The sequence below is a fragment of the Ctenopharyngodon idella genome, chromosome 18 (genome assembly GCF_019924925.1).
Source record: "Ctenopharyngodon idella isolate HZGC_01 chromosome 18, HZGC01, whole genome shotgun sequence".
In the NCBI taxonomy this organism is placed as follows: Eukaryota; Metazoa; Chordata; class Actinopteri; order Cypriniformes; family Xenocyprididae; genus Ctenopharyngodon; species Ctenopharyngodon idella.
Window position 1 is genome coordinate 7,748,508 of NC_067237.1, and position 11,493 is coordinate 7,760,000.

At 39.3% G+C, this 11,493-nt stretch overlaps 2 protein-coding genes across 9 annotated transcripts in view; one reads left to right on the forward strand and one right to left on the reverse strand.

Annotated features, from left to right (window-relative positions):
• sema6dl (sema domain, transmembrane domain (TM), and cytoplasmic domain, (semaphorin) 6D, like) overlaps positions 1–11,493 on the reverse strand; it is a 122,736-nt gene that overhangs the window by 10,430 nt on the left and 100,813 nt on the right. For 5 of the 8 annotated variants that reach the window (XM_051870597.1, XM_051870595.1, XM_051870596.1 and 2 more), the window contains exons 1-4: positions 9,728–9,888; positions 2,001–2,169; positions 494–605; positions 300–360 (exon numbers count right to left, since the gene is read on the reverse strand). In XM_051870597.1, the coding sequence (XP_051726557.1) occupies positions 300–360; positions 494–605; positions 2,001–2,118 (291 nt within the window). In that variant the 5' untranslated portion in view covers positions 2,119–2,169; positions 9,728–9,888. Of the gene's footprint in view, positions 1–299; positions 361–493; positions 606–2,000; positions 2,170–9,140; positions 9,692–9,727; positions 9,889–11,493 lie in introns of those variants that run through there. The other 3 variants (XM_051870591.1, XM_051870592.1, XM_051870590.1) reach the window with 2 other exon arrangements.
• dmxl2 (Dmx-like 2) overlaps positions 2,074–11,493 on the forward strand; it is a 478,360-nt gene continuing 468,940 nt past the window's right edge. The window contains exon 1 of the mRNA XM_051870582.1: positions 2,074–2,091. The gene's annotated coding sequence lies outside the window, so the exon portion shown is untranslated. The remainder of the gene's footprint in view (positions 2,092–11,493) is intronic.

Below are 11,493 nucleotides of genomic sequence, written 5' to 3' on the forward strand. Positions count from 1 at the left end.
TCTAATCAGGCATGATGCAAAAAGTTTCCAGCAGCCATTAATGAGTAACCTGCCTATTTATTTGAATATAGTATATATATAAATGTTACAAACATTTTTATAGCTCTGTAAAGTCCAATTTTGGACCAATACCATTTCACTGTGTGCAAGGACAGAAAGACAGAAACAGAAACCTAGCGATTTACAAAAAGTGGTGCCCTTACTGAAACTTAGATAGTTTTTATCGCTTGCCGCTTTATTGTGTCACGCCTGGTTAGAACAAGAGCATTTGGTCATAAAGTGATTTACTGGGAACCCACCCTGTATGGAATGATCTCATTCCTGTAGGACTCTCTTAGACTCACTAAATACACCTGGTCCCTGTGAGAGAGATAGAAACAGTTTACATTACTACTCACAGTTCTACTGTTCGCCAACCAGCTCGTCTGAGCTGTGTGAACAGGTCAAACGGTCAAAGATCATGGTTCCACATCCTTTTTAAGTGCTGACTTACCTGCCCGCGATGAAGAGTGTATCATGTATCTGGGTCATCAGCTGAAAGTCCAGTCTATGCTGAGATTCGTTGCCAGAGGGGCGTCCACGGAAAACCGGGTACTGTCGTGCATCTGCAGAACAAACAGATGCGCTGTTATTCAGTATTAGCATCAACAGAGATCGATGTTGGTATTGATCGGCTGTGGCAACTGCATGTTAAACTGCCCTAAAGAAAGACTTTGCTAAAGTAATGAATATTACACCAGCAGCTCCCGCATTGATGTCCAGCGACTGCACTGTCAGCATGCTAGGGTGTTTTCTCACTGCAGAGCACAGAAGCGCTAATGCAGCGACTACAGACGTGTGTTTCTTCTTCTAAAGAGCATGGATGGCTGTATTTTCAAATACAGGTACTTTTATGTCCCAGAAGTTGATATTAAAACTAATTATTACTTTTAAAATTTTAGAATGCCCCACCATAAGGTAATTTGAATAAAAAAAAAAACAAAAAATAAAAAAAAATATATATATATATATATATATATATATATATATATATATATTATATGTTTGATTTAATTAGTTTAAATAGGCCTAGAATCAAATCCAGACTTTCAATATTAAACTAGGTAAATCCATTATAAACATATATAGTCAAACCAAAATTTATTCAGACACCTTGAACATTTCATCCCTTAATGCAGTTTATTCACTATAGTTTAAAAAAATGGTAATAAAATATGACAAGATCTCAGAGTTAAACTGTGTCAGAAAAAAATAATCTTAATCAGATAACACTTAAGCAAAACATGGTCAGGTCAAAGTGTTTTTGGTTCCAAATTTTTTATCAATTTTACTGGTAGTCCACTGTATGAAGAATTTTTGGGTATAATATGTCACAATTTACATAACTTGCATAACCCCACTTACATAAATGACCTATAGTGTCCTGCACCCACTAGGAAAAATATATCAAAAATGTCTGAAAATTTTTTGGTTTGACTGTAGATTATTGTTATGTTGTTGTTTTAAACCAATAATGAAACAAACCATTTCAATATTTAAAATTTTAGAATATATTTAGTGTGTGCCATTTCCAATCTAGCTGTAATTTTGTTAATGTAAAAAAAAAAAAAAAAAATTACGATACATAAATACTTATTACTTTAGAAGACAAAGGAGTCAGCCATTTTATTCTATTTTATTTAAAGAAAAAAAGACCATCACAAAATGCTAATAAAAAGTTGATTTAGTTGGTGGAAATGTCATTTGTTTTTGATGTTTAGAAAAATGACAAAAAAAAAAATCTGTATTCTATGTATATCTACCAGCCATTGTTAATGGGAAATGTGATGAACTAGTGAGAGTGTAAACAGCGTGTTTTATGGCAGTTTATTTTCTAAAAGCCCTCAGGGCCAAAAGTGCACTTAGCTGAAGAAAAGAAATGTTTATTTTCAAAGAACTTGATAAAGATCTTCTGTAGATGGGGGCAATTCACAAACAGTGTGATGTCTGCTGGTTCTTACAGTGTCTGTCCACAACATCTAAAGGGATGTTGTCCTCAGGAAAGCTCACGGCCTCCAGGTGGGACGCCATCAGCAGCAGCAGCAGCAGCAGGTCAGTCGTCAGTTCTCGCCACCCCATCGCTGGCACAGAGGGCAAACTCCTCCTGTACTGCACTTATGTAGATGTTACCTGAAACACACAGACATACAGACGTCAACATACATCCCAGGCACGATTCCCTCTTGTGTATGACCTCTGTCAGGATTTTGCTGTTTTTTTATACGCATACAGATTCACTCCCAACAGATCATTCAGTGTATGTGTATTTGGCAGCCAATACCCATGATTGAAAATCTGTCCATGAGAGGAAGGTCAAAAAACAGACAGAGAGGGGGTGGAAAGTGAGCGCTTGAGACACCACAAAAGCAGAAATGAACGTGGTGCTATCAGCTAGCATCGAAACTTTCACACATTTACACGATATTTTAGGATATAATTTGTATACTATTAAGTGTGTGTTTGGATTGAGTACTACGGCTGGGAGTGTGTTTGCTGTGCCTGGCACAGAAGTCTTCAAACGGACATTCAAACAGGAAGATTTTCAAAGGTCTGCATGCTGCGGTTGGGGTCGTGTCCTGGAGAGACAATCATCTGTGCATATTAATGAGCAGTGTAAAGTCAAATATTTATAAAGCTACAAATTATTCATGCCAGCAAAGCCCGAACGGATATAAACAATTTACATGGAGACAACAAGCATCTTGGCAGAACTAGAGAGAGTGAGTGAATCAGGCCCCAACCACTTCCTGAGAGTGTCTCGCCACACATGCTTGCATATAGTATTGACATTTTTGCAATTAGCGGCTCCGTGCACCTGCTCCCACACTATAATATGTATATGCTGCCTGTACCACCCTGCTATTATTGATTAGCTGTTGATTGATCAGTTCTCAATTGATCAGCTGAATGGGTCGTGGCCTGGGGAAATTCTCCAACTGAAATACGATCCACAGTCCTGCGAGGAAGGGAGTTTCTCTGCTCATCTGTTGCTATTATGGATCTTCATTTCTTCAGGCTGACTGCAAGGGATTCTGGGTTATCTGTGCTTTGATCAGATCAATAGAAATGACTCTTTCTATGGCAATTATTTTAAATGAGATGAGAGGTGAGAAAAGGTTGATATGAGAAGACGAAGGGACAGAGAGATAACAGACGAGATGAGAAAAGAAGACAAGAGAAGATGATGAGAAAAGGAGAGATGAGATGAGACAAGACAAGGTGAGAATTGAAGCAAGGAGAGGAGATGAGACAAGGACAAGATGATAGATGAGAAAAGAACATATGAGACAAGAAAAGTTAGACCAGGTGAGAAAAGAAAGGGTCAAGAGGAGCTGAGACATGCATAAGAGACAAGATGAGAAGAAAAGAGACAAGACAAAGCAAGAATTGAAGCAAGGAGAGGACATGAGACAGGGACGACAGACTAGATCAGAAAATAGAACATTTGAGAAAAGAAGAGAAGAAACAGAAAGAAAAGATGAAGTGAGAAAAGAAAGGGTCAATATGAGAAAGTAGGCAATAGGACAATAGGTGACAAGACAAAAATAGAACAAGGACACATCAGATGAGGTGAGACAAACCTGAGACATGAGGTGAGACGAGAAAAGAACAGATAAGATGTAAAGAAGAGACAAGATAGGAATAGACAAAACAAGGCACGATTTGAAGAAAGGAGAGGGAAGAAGAAAGGAGACGAGACGTGGATGAGAGGCTAGATGAGAATAGAACATTGGCGAGACCAGAAGAGAAGGAGAGGGAAGATGAAAAGAAAAGAGATGAGATGAAAACTGAAGAAAAGAGAGGCAAGAATGAGACACTAGATGAAAAATGATAACAAGAAAAGAGGAGAAAATGAGACCAGATGAGAAAAGGAAGACAAGAGAAGCTGAGACAAGACAAAAAAAAAAAAAAATAGGACAAATAAGATGAGGACACACCAGATGACATGAGACAAGCATGAGAGACAAGATGAGTCAAGAAGAGAAGAAAAGGATAGACAAGATGAGACCAGAAGATAAGAAAAGACAAGGTGAGAAGAAAAGAGACAAGATGAAGCGTGAATTGATGCAGGATAGGCTAGGAGAAGAGATGAGACAGACTCACAGAAATAAAACAGACAAGACGAGAAGGACACACACAGATAAGCATGAGAGACAGAACAGATGAGACGTGAAGAGAAGGATCAAGACGAGACAAGGTGAGAAGAAAAGAGACAAGATGAGGCATGAATTGATGCAGGATAGGCTAGGAGAAGAGATGAGACAGGGATGAGAGAAAGAGAAAAAGGGAGACAATATGGAGACAGACTCAGAAATAAAACAGACAAGATGAGAAGGACACAAACAGACAAGCATGAGAGACAGAACAGATGAGAAGAGAAGGATCAAGGCGAGACAAGGTGAAAAAAGGAGAAGAGGAGAGACCAGAAGACGGGACAAGAATAAAGATTAAGTTTTCTTTGCCCGTGCGGTGCTTGAGCGATTAAAAGCTTTAATGCTTGGACACTTTGTGGAAGTCAAAAGGTCAAGGGGTCAAAAAATGTGTCTATCATAACAGAGCTCCAAGTGAATTTCTTTTCCCAAGCGCATCCTTGATCCGTACAGAAGTGCACACATCAGCAGAACAGTGCTGTCGGAGGGGCCGGGAAACACCGTATGGATTAAGCGATGTGTACAAGAGGAGCCCCAGTTTAATACAGCACTGAGAGTCTAATCACAGCTTCACAGCGCCGTATCATTTCCTCCGCCTGGATATTACTTCAAGAAATAAAGAGGGATATTTCCAGCACCCTGGAACATATTCATTGTCAATGACAGAAATTCCTTACAAGCTCTAATCATTATTCATAGAAACACCACAGGGAGTTACAGAGACATGCTACAATACCACAACAATTCAAATGTACGAAAAACACCAGGCTCGGGCAAAGAGAGCATGAGAAACCTAATGCAAAACAGAAACAAAGGACATACAAAGGTCAGCCGTCTTAAATTTCTTTTCAATATACAGCGAGCGCAACGTGTTTTCTATTGAACGTCTTGGTTTGGTTTTCCATTCTTGCCCTCCGGTGTATGAGCCCGGACAGGCCCTGCGTGGAGAGAGAGACGACTAGTCACGCAACCTGTTAGTGTTTAGCTGCTCCCCGGCTACTCTCATTACAGCCTCTCTCAGTGCGACGCAATAGCGCACTCGCTGATGTTTTTGGCTGCGTATCCCGGGATGCTGGCACGCCCCTTGTGTTGGCAGGTCGTTCCAGTAAGATTGCCTGCAGCAGATCCACCCAGAGCCCGCCCGTGAGAGTCCAGCTGCAGGAAATGTGACAGCGAAGGCCAAAAGAACAAAGCCGGTCGGTGACATTCTGTGGCTTTAGTTAACCTTGTGAAATAGATGCTCCCAAGTGGCTGCATTAGTGCAGCTGATGTGCTATGGTTAGTTTTTAATGCATCTTGATGCAAGAGAGAATTATGTTGCTTAACTGAGGAGCATTTCAATCAACTTTGCTTTAGTTTACCCTGCAGATCTGCCTGAGGCCTGACACTGAGAATGAACATGAAGGAATAAATCAACAGAAGCTGTATGATTGTATATACCACACAATGGCAGAAATGTGCCAGTTGGCAGAGACTTTGCTATACCGTGGTTGAAATATACAAGTAGCTATCAGTGCTCAGGAGTGCTTTATGTTATTTACATACAAGAGCAATGAAAAAACATGGAAAAACATGACAATACAGAGTGGGATGTATGCCAAACATGTCCCAAACTTGTTTTTAAGGGTAGAACTTGTATTTAAAGGTATTTGTTAGGCAAAACACAAAATATTGCCTTGTTTCTGTGTTAATATAATATAAAACTGATTTGTGGTCACATGTGTATATTGATCGATTTACATTACACTGTGATGATGTTAGAATTTTGTGTGTGAACTATAATGTATAATGTTTGTTTGAAAAAAGTTTCATTAATAAATAATAATCAAGTCAGGTGAAGTATCTTTCATTTGTAATGCATTTAATTAACTGGATTATGCAAAATATTGGTAACACTTTATTTAATTGTAATTTTATTTAAAAGTGTATTTAATTAGTTAATGCATTAATAATAATAATGAGCAATCCATTTGTTAAAAAATGTATTTAAAAAAAACTGTGTATATATATATATATATATATATATATATATACGTATATGTGTGTGTGTGTGTGTGTGTGTGTGTTGTGATAAGATATTGGTCATAACGCCCCCTCGGTTCTGCTTTCAAAACTCAACAGTTGTGATGTGTGTGGTTTCAGAGACACTCACGCTGAGATTAGAGCTCTCCCACAGAAGAGCACTGAAATCATAAACTTGTTTACAGTGGGATTACAGCTGAGAAGTCACAACTTGTTACTCCACAGCTGTATGAGAGGTCACCGCCCCACCTGAGCAGCTCCACTCCCCACCCCCACTCTCCCAAAGCCCTATCCTGCAGGTGTGTGCAAGTGTGTGTGTGCTGAGGGAACAATAGCGAGCTCAGGGTCCGTTCAGTCCGGGCCAGTGAGGAGACCTCCATGCTTTAAAGGTTAAATCAGTTACTCAAGCCTGACCGAGGCTGAACACAAGACAGCAGGACTGGCGTGGGCTTAGTGGACACAATGTGGCCAGCTGTTGTGACTGACTTTATTCACACACCCACATGAAAAGTGCTGAAACTGCTTCACAGTGAAGTTTCAGAAGAGGTAGATGTTATCTGGCGCTCTCTAAAAAGGGGGTTGACAGGTTCAGCAGAGATAAGAGGAAACGCAGGGGGCCGCACACTCTTGCAGTGTGCGTTTCACAGAGATGAATCTCTTAAACTCAATGTCACACATTCATGAAGCACAAATTAACAAAAGCATGCATTAGGAGAACAGCATATGCCATTAACTTCCATATGGTCACACAGCAAGAAATGGAGAAGAGCGGAGAGTGTTGTAATAAAGAGTGAGTTGTAACACAGTTTAACCAATTAAAAATGAGCTACAGGGTGAAATCCCTATCATACATGACCAACATCCTTCTGAGGTGACAGTAGTTGTGAGATTTATTTGATAAAGCTATAGTACATCCTTTTTTTTGTATCATTGTGGAGACTTTCCATTGACATGTTTTTATACTAAGCAAATTATACTGTCTATTCCTGTCCCCTAAACCTTTTAAATTAAAATATTATTTAGTTTGGTTTCCTCATGGGGAGTGTTGGCTGCTTCACAAGATGTAGGTAATTTCAGGTTTTACTGTCCTTGTTGGGACATGTGGTGCTCGCAATCTGGACAAAAGCTCAGCACAAACATACACTTATGCCTTATGTTTTTAGCTTATGTTTTAGTCAATAGCTTATGTTTAATGTATTTGTTCGACATTTGTTACTTTGCTGGATTGAATTAAAATGTTTTCTAGTTGTTTACTGTTTTGAATTACCATTTATAAAATGAAGTGGGTGGATTGGGGTGATGGCATAACAGTTGTTTCGAAAAATTAACTTTTATGTAGACTACAACAGCTGTGCAACATTTAAACCTATGTTTTCTATTAGTCTTACAACCCACTCAAATACGGTACTTTATATAAAATTTTGGGACATTTAATGTGTTAGCAGTATTCAGTCTCCACTATTTCGTGTTTTGCACAACATTTGCCTCAGTATTTTGCAACAACAAGCAACATTATGCACATACACAGAATAAAACGAGATGACTGAACTAAAGAAAAATAATTTCTTTGTTCTTACAACTCATTCATTCATCCTGCTGTCGGCTGCCACTCACATAACAAACTCATTTCGCTTAATGCTACATCGCATCTCGATGTCACTCAACAGTTTGTCTATGACCGATTCAAAGCATATGAACAGCACAAAGCATCTTCAAAACCCTCTCCGCTCGGAACCGGACCTGAACTCCGCCTCTGAAGAGAGCAGATGAATCAAAGCGTTCAGGCTGGAGCCGAGCCATGACGAATCTCTTGAGTTGCAGTAAATGCATAAAGACAACAGTGGAGTGTTGGGTCGGTAATGGCTTCTGCTGGGAAATTGATTGTGTTAATGCATGACCGTGGGCTCCAAAACCCACTTTACACAACAACAGCAACACTATCTCCCTCCCTCTACATCGGACCATATTCTAGAGGCAGTAGATATTATTAGCCTATTGTTTTGTTCTTTAAAATATCGTATCAGTTTGATGACATAATGTAACTCCCAGGCAAAGGTTAGCTAGATGAATTTAATGGCTCTAAATCGTCCTTGTTGTACTTCTGTATGAACTTCGATCCCTCATCATTACGGGACAGGAGGGATCTAAAGTGCATTATGGAGATACATCTGTCCCATCCAATGTCAGAAATTAACTGGCATTGATTTACAGGGGCGTTTTGACCTTTTTTTCCCCTCACATAAAACAAGTGTGCCGCCCATTTATTCCAAACATTTCAAATTAATTAATTGAAATTGACACTAAAGTGGCTATGGTTATCTCTAAATAGACATGTATTTCATAATATTTCTATTATATAAATTTAACATTTTAGGTAAAATCATGCGAATTCACAAGAGGAACATGTTTCCCCCATATTTTAAATAGCTAGCTGGGCATTTTTGCCCCACGTCTGGGTTAATTTCTGACCCTTGTCCCATCTGTCCCGTTTATTAGCCTATACTATGCAAGGATAGAAACGATACAATTGATGAATCAAATGCTTGAATTAGCTTCTGTGCGTTTTCCCAACATGAGGTATTTAAATCCCGTTTTTTTTTTTTTTTTTTTTTTGTAATTCATATTTTCATTTATATTATGATAATACGCAAAAAAAGGATACAAGCACTATAGAAAAAAAATATATACATATATTTCCCTTCAATCGAATAAACGCACTGTATCAACAGCATGTGACAGTATTGCACTGCTTTTCTCTTATTAATAATGCTAAATATAATAGGCTAAGTTACTTTTATCTAAGTGCTTCCAGCAGTCTCGAATTATCAGTCTAAATACAGAAAAAAGTTTCGTTAAGCAGTATTAGCTACACCATTTACTTCCAACATTTGTGACAACAAAGTGTAAAAATGAGAACAGAAATCCTACCTGAATGTTCTCCAAACGAGCATGTAGACTACGACGCTCTCTCCGCGTTATATTCCAAAGTGTTTTACTCTATTAAATCCAACTGAGAATCAGACAGCATGTGTGTAGCTCGGTCCATAAAGCCAGAAGATCCACATGTGTTTGTTTTATCCGAACCACGCAAAACAATTCCCAGAGCCCGTGGGGCTCGTCCAGCTCGTCTTCTGGATAAAGCTTTGTGATCTTCAAAAGCTCACCGATCAAATAGCACCAAGACCCTCCCTCTCCTCTAGCACCATCCCCCCGTCATTCACCAAACCAAATCAATACAACCCAAACCAAATAAAACCAACTAAGTAATTACCTCAAGAGATCTGCTCTTCAGAATGAAGAACTTTAAGCGCGTGCGTCACTCCGCTTATAAACAATCCGAATCGGTGTGAACGGGTAACAGGCTGAATAAAAATAGCTCCAATTCTATTTTTGCTCTGCACCTAGAGTACTTCTGATGTTTTGGAAATCTTTTTCTTGCCGCTTCTTTTCCTTTTCCCCATTTTTACAGTCTCACACGCTCGTAACGTTGCATTTCCCCAATAAAATCAACTCACCTCATCTGAATCCGTGATTCTCTTTACGCGATTTGGATCGCAACAACTCTGAGTCAAGCTTGAAGTGTCTCTCTCCGTTCGGAGCGGGGAAAAACAAACTAATGCACGGCAAATGGTGTAACTCGATCCATCCCGAGTCCATCCATCAGCAGAGCCAACCACAGCCTTGCCTAGAAACTGATCCCTCCCCATTCCCTCTCTCTATCCCTCTCCCTCTCTCTTTCTCTCTACTCCCTCTATCCACTCCAGCACTAGTAGATGTGGTTTTTGGCTGCTTTCCCTTGCTAGGCTGTTTTTTCTTTCTCCTGCCAGAGTGTGAGACCTTTATTGTCTGTATATGTGTATGTATATATGTATTTAAAGATATGTATATAATATTTATTAATGCTTTTGCAATGTAAACACTTTTAACACACCAATAAAGCACCCTGGATCTCTTGTGTGTATATATGCGAGAGGCCCTAACATCTTGGTGACCCTGAGGGGCCCCCCTCTCTTCCCAATCCCTTCCCCCAGCAGTAAGCTGCTTGTTAAATCTTTTCCACAGAACTGTTTTGGGAAGGGAGGACAGCGAACCACAGTCCTTGGAACTGATCTTTGGAAGGAAATCTTGACTTTCAGCTTGAGGGAAAAAAGAAAGGAGCGAATTGAATTTAATTTTGACACAATGCTCCCATGCATTTTCACCTTTTAGAACCATTTTCAATAACATAGGGCATTCATAAAAAACATTCTCTCAATCTTTACATCAAATGTGGCTGTGATCAAAGTTTTCAAAGTTTGTTGTTTGCATAATTATGCATGTCTACACAAATAGTATTCAATCTTGTGATATATATTTCAAAATTGTTTCCTGATCAATTAAATATTAACATGAGCTGCTGTGTGAATTAGTTACAGATTCACTTTTCGCTGTATTGTTTACGGGTGTGAACATTAACACGTACGAGCTGATAGAGAAACAAAGAACGTGGCAGAGTGTTAGAGGATTTGGCAACTGTGCAGAGACACTGCAGTCAACAGCATTTAGTATTGTGGTTCTTATAAGTGTATAATTGTTGCTGTGAAATGCACACAAGCATCAAAAAGTAAATATTATCTCTGCTCTCAGCAGTCGCTAACGGAGTAGATATAATGATTAAATGCACATATAACTGTGGAGAAGCAACTCAGAATGCCAGCACATCCTGCCGGTAACTGGACAGACACACAGTGTACATAAACCTAATAGTTTTAGAATTTGTTCCACTGACCTAGTTGCGCTTGCTGTTAATAAACTTGTCAGCACAGGTGAAGCCGTTACAGGGAAATAGAGCAGGTAGAGTAAATTGAAAAGTGAAAGTTTTACATTCTAAGACCTCCCTAAGGATTTAAGTTTGCTAATCCAGAGCTCATGAGACATAACTGAGATATCCAGTTGTGCTTCATTAAAGTTTCAACTTTATCTCAGATTTTTGCAGAGAATAAAATGCAGAGTTTTTTTTTAAAGTCTTCTTCGGGGGTCCAGAGGTTGTGGCAGTGATAACACCTGACCCTTCCCCCCATACACCCTCACAATTACATACATGCATAAACATACTCACACACTTGTGACACACACCCCTCCATTATTGCCCCCAGTACTGTTCATTAACATTTGAATGTTTAGCAAGAAGGCAGAACGACTTCTAAACTACTTGCTACTGGTCTGCCGTTGTCTACTGTATGTTTGAGATTGACGGCAGAGGGGCAGAGGTGGGCACTCTTAGCCTCTTGAGTGCTCTACG